Raw genomic sequence first — 14,934 nt, forward strand, 5'->3', positions numbered from 1 at the left:
GCCAGGGTATCTCGGCAGAGCACAATGACTTCACCAGAGCTCCCCGCAGCGTCTCCCGGGCTTGTCTTGGCAGGAGGCAGCGCAGCGGCCGCCTCATAAATTATTGCTTGGGAAGATGAAAATGTGATGCCTGCTGCTCTTGGAATGGCAGGGCTCGCTCTGTGTTTATCTTGCCTCAGAAAAATGCAGTTTGCTTCCTGGAAGAGCTGTCCCCCAGAGGGCTCAGACCCCGTGCTGAAGTCACAGGATGGAATTTTTGTTGTGTTTTTTTTGTTGGAGCTGAGGCAGCTCAATGCTACTGCACTCCAAAGAAGAGGGTTTATTTCAGTATCTTTTCCTCAAAGGCACTGTGTTTAGGTATTTTTTCTCTTCCAGAATCTTGGAAGCAGGGGAAGAATTCACCCAAACACTGAGTGGTGCTGTTGACTGAATTGCTCCCTTTTGTCAGCAAATCCACCTGCAGCTCTGCTCGACTTGAGCCCAGCAGGTTGGAGAATTCCCAGTTTTCCTCCCAGATGTAGAGGACCTGTGCCAGCAGCTGATGCACTTCCCTGAGTGCTGCAGTTCCCAAAACCCACTGGCTTTGATGGGAATGACTCCAGTCCAGGGGCTGAGGGAGGAGTTGCTGAGGAGGACACAAAGCTCAGGCCCAGATCCTGGGGACAGCTCCAGGCCCTCAGGACAAGAAGGACACTGAGGGGCTGCAGCGTGTCCAGAGATGGGAACAGAGCTGGGGAAGGGGCTGGAGCCCGAGAAGGGGCTGAGGGAGCTGGAAAGGGGCTCAGCCTGGAGAAAAGGAGGCTCAGGGGGGACCCTGTGGCTCTGCACAACTCCTGACAGGAGGGGACAGCCCGGGGGGGTTTGGCTCTGCTCCAGGGAACAGGGACAGGACAAGGGCAACAGGCCTTGCTGTGCCAGGGGAGATTTTGGTTGGATATTGTGAAAATCCCTTAATGGAATGGGGGTCAGGCACTGGCACAGACTGCCCAGGGCAGTGCTGGAGTCCCCACCCCTGGATGTGGCACTTGGGGACATGTTTTGGTTAAAGGCTAACCCCATGATCTGGGAGAGTTTTTCAGCCTGGGGAGCTGCACAAAGATCCCTGCACAACCAGAAAGCCACAATCCCACCCCTCCCACTCCATCAACACTTCCTAGGACCAACGAGCCCGCAGCTCCCAAACCCCTGCTCTTGTGCTGAGCTTTGGCACAGCCATGGGTGGAACACCGGCAGCAATGGGCACGTGTGGCACTGCCAGCCCCTGATGGGAGCGGGATTCCAGGGGATGGCACTGCCAGCCCCTGCACAATCCCACCCCTTCCACTCCATCAACACTTCCTAGGATCAACAAGCCCGCCATGACCAGCAGCCCCCAAATGCCTGCTGAGCTTTGGCACAGCCGTGGGTTGAACACTGGCGGCGATGGGCACGTGTGGCACTGCCAGCCCCCAAGGGAAGCAGCTCCCAGTGGGTCATAGGGATTCCAGGGGATGGCACTGCCAGGTCCCAGGGGAGGCAGCTCCCATCGAGATTCCAGGGAATGGCATTGCCAGGTCCCAGGGGAGGCAGCTCCCATCGAGATTCCAGGGGATGGCATTGCCAGGTCCCCAGGGAGGCAGCCCCTATGGGCACTCCAGGGCATGGCACTGCCCATTGGGACTCCAGGGCATGGCACTGCCCACGGGGACCCCAGAGATGGCACTGCCAGCCCCAGGGAGGCAGCCCCTATGGGCACTCCAGGGCATGGCACTGCCCACGGGGATCCCAGAGATGGCACTGCCAGCCCCAGGGAGGCAGCTGCAGGGATACTCACTGTGTGAGAAGCGCTGGGTGATGGGGGTGCCGGGGTAGGGGTAGGTGCGGCTCTCCCACTGGATGTTCCCCTCCTGCACTGCCTTGATAAAGCCGTGGTAGCACTGATGGGCCACACCTGGGCAGAGAGAACAATGTCAGCAAAGCTAGGAACAAACTGAGCCTGCACGGTGACAGCAGCTCAAAGCCCTGTGTTTGGGTTAGAGACACGCTGGGAATGCGGGGGATTAAGGGAATAAAGACAAGGGAACTCTGCAAATGTGGAAATCAGCAGCGTGGTCACGACATCCCGGCAGCTCTGGCTCAGGAAGCAGAGCCTTTGCAAAGGAAGGAAGCACTGGGCTGCTTTGGAGAGCTTGTGCTCAGTCCTCTGTGCTGCACCCATGTTCCCTCAGCACACCTCGAGGGGCAGCTTCCCTTCCCTCGAGGAACCTCAGTGCAATAATCAACTTTTAAGAGTATGAGCCAGGGATCTGAAAAAAACTGGAGAGGAGATATCAGTGCTAAAAATCAGCAGGGATGCTCCAAGGCTGCCACTAATTCTGTGTGAAGGTGTTGGGAGGGGCCAGAGGCTGCTCCCTGAGGAGACAAAAGGGTCTGGAGAAGGTTTCTGGCAGCAGCAGCAGCTCAGCAGACATTTGGTGGCACCTGCACTGAGGATGCCACAACCTGCCAAGAGTTTTTCCCCAAGCCCTGTGCCAGGAACACCCCCAGCAAGAAATCCCACTCTGGGATACAAAGCAGGAAGGGGTTTTTAAAATAAAAAAATAAAGCCTTGGGTCCTTGAGGAGCTGATTCCTGAGAATCACACGGGAAAGAGAACGTGAGCTCCAGGAGTGCACAGCAGATGTATCCTGGCAAACAGGAAAAATTAAACCAGGAGAACACAAATCAATTGTTTACCTCGAGTGACCTCTCTGGGCACAGCTCGCAGGTGGTGGTTCCAGACCTTTTCTTGGCTGGAACTGCCCCAGATGGGCCCAGCTGCCCAGCACCCCTTGTCCCCTGGGAGGTGACACAGCCCACAGCCACGCTGTGCCTGAGGCTGCTCATCCCTGGGCTCCAGGGATGTTTCCCACATCCCTCTGGGGTGAACCCCAGGTGTTTGTCCATCCCAGCTGCATCCCTTGCAGGTCACTCCAGGAAACAGCCAAGCAGCCACTGGGGGCTGCAGCACCTGGAAAAGGCCCTTCCCAGGGCTCTGGGCAGCTGCTGCCCCAAAAGGATGCACAAAAAGACATTTTGGGCCATGGTCCCTGCTGGGGTAGCTGTGTTTTTTTAACCCCCAGCCTATTCAGGTCTGGGCAAAGTGGGAAATGCCTGGAATCTTTCAGATGAGGAGAAGTTCATAAATGAGCCATCACCCCACAATCTGCCAAGGGCATGCCTCACCTGACACCCACTCCTGTTTCCCAGAAGGAGCATGTTCCCCTTGTGCAGCAACCTGTACCATTTCCTAGGATTGAACTGCTCTCCTGTGAAACTCCTTGTGTTTTAAATGAAGCTTGTGATTAAAGTGTGCACCCAACAGAATGGTACCAGAAATCACCCAGTGTATTAAAATAAAATTAAGCAGAAGATTCTGCTTGCATCCTTGTCCAAATTTTCCCTCCTTATTTGCTGTATCATACTTCTCCAGCACTAAAACACCCCCAGGAGGCTCTGGAATGAGTGTGCAGAGGCAAAGGAAGGATCTGTGTCTCTGGGCTACTCTTCCAGGAAGCTGGAATATGCACATCTCTACTCATGCAGATTTTACACTGCACTTATCTCCAGCAGAGCTGTAAGAACCAGAGCCAGGGCTGCTGAAAGCAGCAGCTTTGGAATTGTTAATTACTGAGCAAAACACAAATGAAGTGCAATTAAAGCCCCATCAGCCATGGGACACTGGCAGGGGCTCTGGGGAGGAGGTTGCAACCCAAGTCACCAGTGCAGCACTGGGAGCACCCAAAGGCAGCAAAGGAGCTGCTCTGCTGTGGGGCTTGGGCTTTGTTTTAGTTTGGGCTGGAAGGGAGCTCAAAGCTCAGCCAGCTCCAGCCCCTGCCATGGGTGGGACCTTCCACTCTCCCAGGGCACTTCAAGCCCTGTCCAGTCTGGCCTTGGACACTTCCAGGATGGGAATTCTCGGCCTCTCTGGGCTTTCTGCCCTGAGGGAGGCTGAGGGGTTCAATTCTGCACAGCTACAGGCCCGCTTTGAGCCAAGCCAAGGACCCCATGGCTGTTAGGATTTCTCTGGGATGTCACAGAAGTCAGATTTTAGAGTTTGAGGAGAAAACAAGAGGCAAACATAAAAGAGATCTGGGTTCCAAAGCCCACAGTTAAAGAAATTGCTGCCATCACTTGTACCTTTGATCAGTCGATACCACTGTTTGCAGACAAGGGCGGCGGTTTTGTGCTCCTGGTAGGGAGAGAGGAAGGACAGGATGTATTCCAACACCTCTTCTGGCAGCTCCAGCATCGATCTGGAGCTGGGCCTGGGCTCCTCCACCTCCAGCTCAGCGTGGGGCTCATCCTCCTGCTCCATCGTCCCTTCCACCGCGGCGTCCTCTGCATCCACGGCCATGAACCCGTCATCGTCACTGTCCGAGGAGCTGGCCATGGCATCCCACGTCACAGCTGGGAAAAGGGACAGTGGGCAGGTCACAGGGAGCACCAGGAACACACTGAGAGCTGTGTGCCACGCCAGAGGGCTCTGGCACAGCAGCCACCGAGCGCAGGAGGAGGTTTTGCAGTTTTGCAGCAGCTGAGGGTTTAGGAACGGCTTTCCCAGGTCACTCCATCTCTCCCCACCCTGCTGCTGCCTCCAGTGGGAAGCAGAGAGCCAAAGCCAAACCCCTGGAGCTGCTGCTCCCTCGCTGGGCACGAGGAGACATCGCCCTGCCCTGCCCCGTGGGGCCCAGCTGGGATGGGGAAAGGATCCCCGTGGAACCTCACCCGAGGTGAGACAGGATCACAGCGACATTCACAGTCCCTCCACCCTGTGGAACCTGTTCTGCCAGCGAGGCTGTTTTACCCCAAACAACTCCTTGGGGGGAAAAAATGCCCTGCCTCCTTTTCACCGCCCTTTCCCTTTTATTTGTGAAATGCCTGCACTCAGCCCTGGCTGGCAGTAGGTGAGGAAAGCAAATCCCCCCAGGATTTACTGCTGAAGGAAGGCTGGGACAGCAGAGGTTGTATCTCCAGCTATTCCCAACATCCCAAGTGTAAGGTGACACCTCGATGACAGAAAAGTATCATGAAATAAATCCACCTTAACGAGTGCCTGTGTCCAGTTTGGGCAGCTGGCACGGTGTGAGGTTAAATCCATGCCTGCCACTGCAAAACACACAGCCTGTCTTGAGCACAGCAGCAGCACTTTTCCCTTCCAAGGTGGCTGAGTGGAGACCAAGGGACCAGCAGCTCCCTGAGTGCTCCAGGACCCACAGCCCAAACCACAGTGACAGCTCCCAGGGATGACACGGGGCTTTCTTTTCCAGAAATTCCCTTTTTATCCTTTCCTAGCACAAGGAAAGGACCAAACCAGAGCAAGCTCCCCATTTTTGCATTGCTCAGCCTGGGCTCCTCCCAATCCCACAAGGCAGAGGCTGCCCAGCCTTCCCCCAGCCCTGACCTGACCAGATTATTGGAGGCAAATCCACACAGTCCAAGGATAAATCCAACCTGAAGCAAGCCAGGAAGCAAACTAGCTCCTCAAGAGGGAAGACAAGACAGCTTTTCCCTAACATCCTCCAATATAAGAATGTTATCATTATTTTTTCCAAATCCTAACTATCCCAGACAATACAGCTGGAAGGAATTGAAGTTATTGATGTCATGGTTTAATGTGGGTTACTTAGCAGGATAAATATCCTGATATAGAAATATCCTGGTATAGAAACACCCTGATAAAGAAATACCCTGGTAACAAACCCCATGTTAAAACACATCAACTTAGGCCATGGATCTGATTTATAAATGAGGTTTATTCCTCAGGAATAACCTGAGCTGCTGTTATTAATCCAGGGTTTTCCCACACCGTGGGAATGGCAGGTGGTGGAGACACAGAGTGGGAAAGTTTCCCATGGCAACCAATTCATTCCCAGGAAAATGACAGGCGACAGCACCAGTCCCCACTGCTGTCAGGTTCCCTGATGAAGAGCTTTGGAAAATGCACAGAGCTGTCAATCTGTGGGAGGAACCACGGCAGAACCCAGCACGTTTCCCATGTCAGAAATCCCTGCTGGAGTCACTGTTGTGGCAGGGGAGGCTGGAACCCAAACGCTGTGACACAGGCACTGCTGCTGCTGCCAGGAACCCGCCTCACACAGAACAGGCACGAGTTCCCAGGGACTGAGGGAAAGGAAAACTGGAGTTGTGCTAAAAAATATGAAAGAATGGAGGGTTGGGCCTTTTCCAAGCAAAGGCATCCATGGCTGGGAAGTGCCTGTGCTGGTTTCTGTCCTGACACAGCACAGAGCCAGCACTGCTGGTGCTCCTGCTTGGGATGGGGCTGTGCTCCTGCTCAGGATGGGGCTGTGCTCCAGGCTGGGATGGGGCTGTGCTCCTGCTCAGGATGGGGCTGTGCTCCTGCTCGGGATGGGGCTGTGCTCCTGCTCGGGATGGGGCTGTGCTCCTGCTCAGGATGGGGCTGTGCTCCAGGCTGGGATGGGGCTGTGCTCCTGCTCAGGATGGGGCTGTGCTCCTGCTCGGGATGGGGCTGTGCTCCTGCTCGGGATACAGAAGGGCAGGAGGGTCTGTCCCTCCCTCCCATTGTGGGATCATGGAGCAGCTCCTCAGGAGGCAGAGGTTTCACACCCTCAAGCTCTGCCAGAACCCAGAGCAGGAATTTTTGCCTCTGGCCTGGGGACAGCAGGACCCTGCGGATGGTGATGGGCCAGGGGGTTGTCAGCACCTTGTGTGATCCCAACAACTTTTATTTGTGCTCTAAATAATGTCCAAATCCTGCTGGAGAGGGTCATGGGAAGTGAAGGAATGCACACCCACTACAAAGAGGTATTTCCCAGCTAGTAAATCCCAATTTGGATCCTCTGGAGCAGGTTCAGGAATAGCCCAACATGGCAGGCTGATCCCAGGCACAAAACAACAAAAATCATCCTTAAGACTGATTTTAGAACAGTGGGAGGAGCCTCAAATAGCATATCTGAGGATGGAGAAGCTCCACTGAGTTTTGTCTGCTCTTCCCAAGCCACTTGATATTATAAATATTCCAAAGCATCTCCTTTGGTAAATCCTTGTTTCCTAAACGTTTGAACATAAGGAATAACCATCCTCGGAGTTTTCACACCCACGCCGTGTTCTTTTTCGGAAGGAAAACAAGGCCAGCAATAAACCCAGCTCCCAAAAGGCAGCTCACTGTCAAAATAACCCTCCAAGCTTGACCTGCCACGGATGTGGATTTTGTTTGGAAGGGAGGGCTGGGAATAACCACCCCTGGAATGCAAAGCAAAGCCCTGTCCTAAAACCCTGCTCCAAAACAGAAAAAGGAAAAAGAACCCAGGCAGTGTCAAGAAAGAGCTAAAACATCCCAGCAACTCCTGCTGCCAGTTATTCAGCAGATTCATGAGGGAAAATCCCACACCTGGGGTTTTACTGGTTATTCCAGGAGCAGAACTGAGTGTTCCTGCATTTTTGGGTGATGCAAGAGGTGCTTTCGCCCTCATCCTGCCTCTGCAGGTGCTCTCTGCTTGCACCATGCTGGGCTCCACTTTGTACCTGGGCTAAAATGAATCTCTGAGCACTCAAAAAACTGCAACCAAGAGATTTAAGCAGTTGTGTCTCATCCCAAAGCAGCAGCAATCCAATTAACTCCTGGATCGGATGGAGCCCTGAAAACACCAACACATCCCCCAAACACTCCATGATATCCTGCAGCCCAGAGCCCTGCTGGTCCCAGAGAAATGTCTGTCTGTCCCAGCACTAGGAAGGTTTTGGGGCGTTCAGGATCATCCTGGAGCTGGAGCAAGGAGGAAGGCAGCTGCTCCTGCAGCCCAGAGGAAGAACTGGAAGGGCAGCAGGAGCGCAGCTCTGCCGGCGCCCCCGGAATCTGCCTGCCCCTTCCTCTGCCAGCTGGCAAAACATTCCATAATCCTTTTCCTCCTTTCAGAGCACTTCCATTTTCCATCTCTCCCCTCCTGAAATTAGTTAAGAACCTGCTATTTATTCCTAAAGTAATTATCTGGAACAAACAGCTGAGGAATATTAAATGCAGGCAAAAATAACCCCACTGGGTTGAAGCACTGCTCAAAAGCTGCTCCTGCAAGTCCCCTCCTGGTCCCAGGAGCTTTTCCTACCTGCAGACCCTCTCCTGGTCCCATGGAACCCAAAGCTCAGGCGTGGGGGGCACTGGTGGTTCCCTCCTGAGCTGCCTCCTCTTCTCCACAGCTTCCAGCTGCTTCAGGAAGTGCTTGAACCTGCAGGGTTTTTGACCTGCCCTTTTGCCCCCTCTTTTTATGGATTTCATGGAAAAAAGCCTCCAAGGGCAAGCTGCTGAATGGCAATGAGAGGTCCTGAGTCAGAGCACTGCACACACAGGGAATGCTCATTTCCACAGGCCACAAGGAATGCTCCCTCCAAGGAGGAGGAACAAAACATTCCAGGTGTGTGGAAGGACCCAGCCTGGGCTGCCAGGAGAGAGGGAATTCATTGCACCAGGCAGCCAGGAACCCTGGTGGTAATGTGGGGGTGGAAGGCAGCAACTGTGTCCAACCTGCTCCAGACTCTTCCTCACACTTTGGAATGGCTTCTTCGGCGTGCCCGCGTCTCCAGGGGGGCACTCTGGGGACAGCCACGCTTCTGGCTCATTCTCTGCCCCAGTTCAAATAAAAATCCTCTTCCACCAGAGAGAAACGGTCCATTTTTCCTTTAAAAATAATCTTATCTCTATGGGAAGGATTCTTTCCACATTTTTAGTATTTTTGTGTTTGTCTCCCCACCTGTGCCATCAAGGACTTCACCTGCAGCTTTCCCTGCTCCTTTTTTTTTCCTAAAAGAAGCCCTGAGACATTTTCTGGGGTGAAAAGATGAAAATCCAGCACTATTTCCAAGGAGAAGCACAATATTTTATAAAAGCAGCAGCACAGGGAGCAACAGGACTGTGGGAACCATGAGATCCAGGACTGGGATAAACACCACTAAATAAAACAACATTTCCAGTCCTCCCTAACCTGCAGCAGCTGGAACTGATCCTTTTGGAAATCAACTGCTGGGCAAGCTCAACAACGGGGAAAAAAAGCAGATTTTAGTCCAAAAAAAGAAAATACAGCCTCTGGGAAGCTGTGGGATGAGCAATATCCTGTCTGTGCAGAGCGAGACCTCAGGAATACTGGCACCAGGCACACTCCTTATCCCTGCAAAACAGGCACTTCCAAGGGTTCTTTGAAGAACAGCTTTTCCCTGTTTTTTCCAAAATGAAATTGTTTTTGTTTTATATAAGCCACTCAGGAAAAGAAAGGACTCCTAAATTCCATCTGCAAGGTTGAAAATGCCACCATTTCTCTGTCAGCACAACCTCCCTGTGATGGTTTTGCCTGTTAGAATTTTGCCTGTTAGAACTGTGGGTTTAGAGACTTCAGCAAAAAATTCCAAATTACATGATTTTTACTGCTCCCCATTGTCCTGGAACTGCACCACTGCAGCTGAATTTTGGTTGCTATTTCTGCAATAAAAGGTACCAAGATCCCAGGAATTCCTCCCAGCCCAGTGATGAGCTGACCCTTGGCTATTCCAGATTCCTGCTCATTTTTTTCCAAGGTTTCAGTTCAAAAATAAGCAGCAGTGTGAGATTACACAGCAGGATTTATTGCACAAACAGCACAGCAACCTACAACTAAATCCTGCTGAATCTGTTTCCCCACAAAATGAACGCACTGAAACCCAGAATGAAAATGTGGGGGGTTATCCTGGATTTATTGGTGGAACACAAATCAGGGAGCTGGGGTTTGAGGGACTTCTTGGTGTGGGGTTCACAGGAAAAGGGGAAGCAGCAGAGTTTAATGACACCACACTTGAGGTGCATGTAGGGAAATAATCATCATTATTATTATTATTATTATCATCATCATCATTATTATCATTATTATTACTACAACACCTTATAAATGGTTCCAAATCTTAATAAATATGAAGTAATATGCAGAAAATTTATAATGGAAGCACGAGAAAGACACTTCAACTAACCCAAAATCCAGCCCGGTTTTGCTCATGTGAAAAACAAGTCTGAAAAGATAATTCCTGGGAGTTCTGTATTTGCCTTTCCACACTAAAAAAGACAATCCTTAAATATCCCTGCAGAAAGCCATGAAAAAAGCCAAAATCTCCACCATCCACCAACCCTTCCACTTGTTATGGATGTATGGATTTGGAGAATTTCCATGGTTTTGGACAATATTATTACCCTTGAAAGAGCTGGATTTGTTTCAAACCTGCCAAAACCTGGCTTGCCAAGTCCTGGCAGCACAAGAGGAGCTGCTCCCTTTTCCCGTGCTCCCGAAATCCCCTAAATTTAGTAGGAAATGAGGAGATTTCGGGCTCACACGCTCCCTCTGCCGGCCCCCGCCAAGCCCAGAATTCCAGTTCTCCTCAGCTCAGCTTTCCCCGCAAACAAATCCTGTTCCATTTGCAAACTGAACTCCCTGCGAGCCCCAAAACCCGGGATAACCCCTAACCAAGCAAACAGAAGCCTTTGAGGCAGAAAATTGAGGTTTTTTCCAAGGAAAAGGGCAGCTGCTCCTCCTGGTGTAACATCCGCTGCAGGAGGATGAACTTTTCAGGATAAAAACGATTTATCCAAATCTGCTCAGGATGATTTACTGGCAAGAATTCCTGATTGTGAATGCTGAGCAAACCCACACTGGGAGATCCTGGGAATTGCTGTCACCCCTCCCTTCACCAGGAGAGCACAGGAGCTCCTGGACAAGCTCTTGGAAAGCTGTGGAGAATTGTCTGGAGAAGCCTGTGAGAATGTCACAGCATTCCCCGTGTCCTACACCCCTGGCACCTCCCAAAGTCACCAAAATTGGTTCATCTGCACAAATGAAGGGAATTTATAATGGAACCACCAGGAAAACACAGCCACTGACCCAAATCCAGCCCACTTCTGCTCAGCTGAAAAATCAGCCTGAAAACACAACTCCTGCAAGTTCTGGGTTTCCACCCAGCCCAACGCCCAGTTCCAACTGTCCAGGTGGAATAACCAAATGAAAAACATGGAGATATCTTGGCAAAGGGATTGTTAACAAAACACCCAAACATACTGGATTTCTTCATCCTGATTTTCTGATGGGCTGCACTAGGGGCTCGTGGGATTGCTTTGCTGAAGTCCCTGCAGAGCAGCAGTGGGGGATGCCCAGGACATCTCCCAGTGCCATTCCCAGGGAAGCCACGGTCCCCACGTGTCCTGCAGGAAAGGTGAGTGCCAGAGCTTCCCTGGCTGGGAGAGCCCTGGAGCTCATCCACCTCCTGCAGCTCCTGCAGCCCCCAGGCACTGGGGAGCAGGAAAATGGCATTTCCTACCCTGCACGCTCGGGATGGGAGCGTCAGGCCTCCTCCTCCTCCTCTGTCTCTGGGATTTGGAGTTCTCTGGCCTTTGCTGAGGATGTTCCCAGTCCCTTTCCAGTCTTAGGGAACTTGGGGGAACTGAGTATCATGGAATCATGGAATGGTTTGTATTGGGGGTGAATTTAAAGCTCATCTTGTTCCATGGGCAGGGACACCTTCCACCATGCCAGGCTGCTCCAAGCCCCAATGTCCAGCTTGGCCTTGGACACTGCCAGGGATCCAGGGACAGCCACAGCTGCTCTGGGCACCTGTGCCAGGGCCTGCCCACCCTGCCAGGGAAGGATTTATCCCAATATCCCACCTGAACCACTGGATCCTAGAGCAGGACCTGGCTGCTCCTGTTGAATCGAGCAGAGGGGGCAGCAGAATCAGGAATCACTGGGAGGGAAAGCAAAGGCTGTAAGCCTTGTTTCCAAAATTCCATTGAGGGCTGGACACAGGACTCCCCTCAGAAACCACCAGCACTTCCAGAGGCTGGGAAGAGCCAGGATCCACACCTCACTCTGTGCTGTCCACAGAACCCAGGCAGGATTCTGGGGTCCAACACTGCTGCAGACTCAGGCTGGATGTTTCACTGTGGGAACGAAGGATGGAGTTTCAGGAAAATGAAGCCAGGTCAAGGTCAGGGTTTTCCTGCTTTTTCCTGCTGTGGGTGCTCATGCTCCAAAGGATGGAGTTTCAGGAAAATGAAGCCAAGCACAGCCAGGTCAAGGTCAGGGTTTTCCTGCTGTGGGTGCTCATGCTCCAGCCTCTGGTTCTCCATCATGACATGGTCTTTGGCAGCACTCACACATCCATCACAGAATCATGGAATTGGTAAGGCTGGAAAAACCCTTACATGATCACAGAGTCCACTGCTCCCCCAGCACTACCATGTCCCCACTAAACCATGTCCCCAAGTGCCACATCCTGGACCAGCCAGGGGCCATCAGCCTCTTGCCCACCTGGGCACATCTGGCTCCTGTCCAGCCACTGACAGTGCAAAGGAGGAGTTGGGGGGGTGTAACAATTTTATTTTTCCAATAAACAAAGCTATTCTTCAGCCCAGATTCAGCAACCACAACCTTCCTCTCCCCACAAAAACACACAAGTCACGATCAGCCCCCAGACCTTGCACCCAAAGCAAAGATGAGCTCAAGGCTACTGACTTTCAAGCCATAAAAAGAGAAAGATATACTGTAAAAAACCCATTTTATTGCAGCCTGGCAGGCCAAGCTTTGATTGGAATCGATGCCCAGGGCTTTCAGACACGCTGCTGACCTGACAGCAGCGCTGATGCCATGGTTTTGTTAGCAAGCAGGACACCAGGACATCCACCACCACCTCCACATGGGCATTACCAGAATGAGCACCCCTCTGCTCTCCCCTCTGATCTGACCTCCTGGGACACAGCAGTGTCACACACACCCAAACACTGGCTGTGTCTCACACCAAAGCTGTCTGTGCTCTCCTCCATGCCCAGCCCTGCCATTGCCCAGGTGAGGCCTTTGATGGAAGCTCCCAAGCAGGGATTAACCATCCCCAGCAGTGCCCAGGAGCAGGTTAGTGTCACACACACCCAAACGTGCTTTTGGGATGCCCACTGGCTGTGTCTCACACCAAAGCTGTCTGTGCTCTCCTCCATGCCCAGCCCTGCCATTGCCCAGGTGAGGCCTTTGATGGAAGCTCCCAAGCAGGGATTAACCATCCCCAGCAGTGCCCAGGAGCAGGGCTGGATCACTCAGAGGGGTTTAAAGGCTGATCTGTTTGCTAAACACAGCAAAACAATATGGAAGGTATTTTCCCTCTCAGGTGGAACAAAAAGAGTTTCCACCACAGACAGACATCTGGTCTGACCACAGAGACACAACCTGAAAGCCTCAAACATTCCAGCCCTCCACATTCCACAGTTAACCCCATTCTGCAGGTAAAGGAACAAAAGCCACAAGAAGTTGGGGTTAACAAAGCCTCTGCAGCACAGGGATTCAGGGAGCAGAGGTTTGCAGCTCCCTGTGCTGAGGTCAGAGGGCTGTGCAGACAGCTGGGAACAGAAGGGAGCTGACAAGAAACACGGGAAGGGACTTTCCACCAGAGCCTGGGGTGCCAGGACAAGGGGGAATGGCTTCCCACCGAGAGAGAGGAGGTTCAGATGGGATATGGGGAAAAACCCTTCCCTGGGAGAGTGGGCAGGCCCTGGCCCAGGGTGCCCAGAGCAGCTGTGGCTACCTCTGGATCCTTGGAAGTGCCCAGGGCCAGGCTGGACAGGGCTTGGAGCAGCCTGGGACAGTGGGAGGTGTCCCTGCTATGGCAGGGGTGGCACTGCAGGAGCTTTAAGGTCCCTCCCAACCCAAAGCATTCCATGATTCTCTGCTGCCCTAATAAAATCTTTAAAAGGTGATGGGAAGTGTGATATTCCTAAAAAGCAAACAGCATGTCCTTGACCCCACAGAGGTGCTGGATGGTGTGCAGTCCAAAGGTGTTGGAATTCATGGCTGGGTTTCTTTAGCAGAAAATGTGAATTAGGGAGAGCAGATACCCACCAGCCTCTGCAATTCCAGACTATGGAGCCCTCGCTGTGCTGTGCAATGGGGATGGAGAGAAGAACCTACAAGCCTAAAGGGCCATGGTGAGATGTTGCGTGGACAAAAGGCAGTGCTGGGGAAAAAAACAAAAGGCTGGGGAAGAGGGAAACACCAGCTTCACCATGGGACTGACCTTGAGGCATCCCAATTCCTTGCCCAGAACCCCAGGGAGCCAGCGTGAGCTTGGTGCTTTGCAGGGAGACAGCATCCCTGGGATTCCCTGTCAGTGGAGCTGAGAGCTGCTCTCCTGGAGCTCCACTCCTGCCAAACACACTGCACAGAACCAGGGAGTGTCCTGAGCTGGAAGGGACCCACAGGGATCAAATCCAAGCCCTGGCCCTGCACACACACCCCAGCAATCCCAGCCTCTCCAAACCCTCCTGCAGCTCTGGCAGCCCCGGGGCTGGGACCATTCCCTGGGGAGCCTGGGCAGTGCCAGCACCCTCTGGGGAAGAGCCTTTCCTGATCTCCAACCCAAACCCCCTGGCCCAGCTGCAGCCCTGCCCTGCTCCTGTCCCTGCTCACAGGCAGGGATCAGAGCTGCTCCTCCACATCTCCCCCCAGACCAGCACCTCAGTGGGGGAAAATCCCAACCCGTGCCCAGCAAACAGCAGGCAGTGAGCAGCAGAGGATTGCCTGGGGTCTCTGAGGGGGTAAAGCAGATGGGAAGGGACAGATCTGAGGTGCAGACCAGCCCCAGGGTGGTGGCAGTGCAACCCTGTTATTACAGAACTGGAAGGATTGCTCTGCATGCCCTTGGAGCCCTGGCTTGAAAGGAAGGACAACTGGAACTAAATGCAGAGGAAATCTCAGCACAGAGAGGTGTGAGGGGCTGGGAACAGCACCCACCAACCACCAGGCAAACCCCAACCACAGCTGAGCCAGGACCAGAAAATACAACCCAGGGATTCCATTTGGAACAGATTTCATGAGTCTGACCCACCCAGAGGGCTGGAGGAGGATTTGCTGCAGTTTCCACTGATTTGAGCAGAATAAATAAGAGCAT

At 52.8% G+C, this 14,934-nt stretch overlaps 1 protein-coding gene across 3 annotated transcripts in view; it reads right to left on the reverse strand.

The window, feature by feature from the left end:
- Nucleotides 1–14,934, reverse strand: part of FBXO42 (F-box protein 42) — a 46,685-nt gene that overhangs the window by 26,367 nt on the left and 5,384 nt on the right. For 2 of the 3 annotated variants that reach the window (XM_039697440.1, XM_039697441.1), the window contains exons 2-3: nt 4,159–4,428; nt 1,814–1,930 (exon numbers count right to left, since the gene is read on the reverse strand). In XM_039697440.1, coding sequence (XP_039553374.1) covers nt 1,814–1,930; nt 4,159–4,411 — 370 coding nt within the window. In that variant the 5' untranslated portion in view covers nt 4,412–4,428. The remainder of the gene's footprint in view (nt 1–1,813; nt 1,931–4,158; nt 4,429–14,934) is intronic. The other variant, XM_039697443.1, reaches the window with a different exon arrangement.

Source organism: Passer montanus, unplaced genomic scaffold, assembly GCF_014805655.1.
Source record: "Passer montanus isolate IOZ18808 unplaced genomic scaffold, ASM1480565v1 scaffold118, whole genome shotgun sequence".
Classification (NCBI taxonomy): domain Eukaryota; kingdom Metazoa; phylum Chordata; class Aves; order Passeriformes; family Passeridae; genus Passer; species Passer montanus.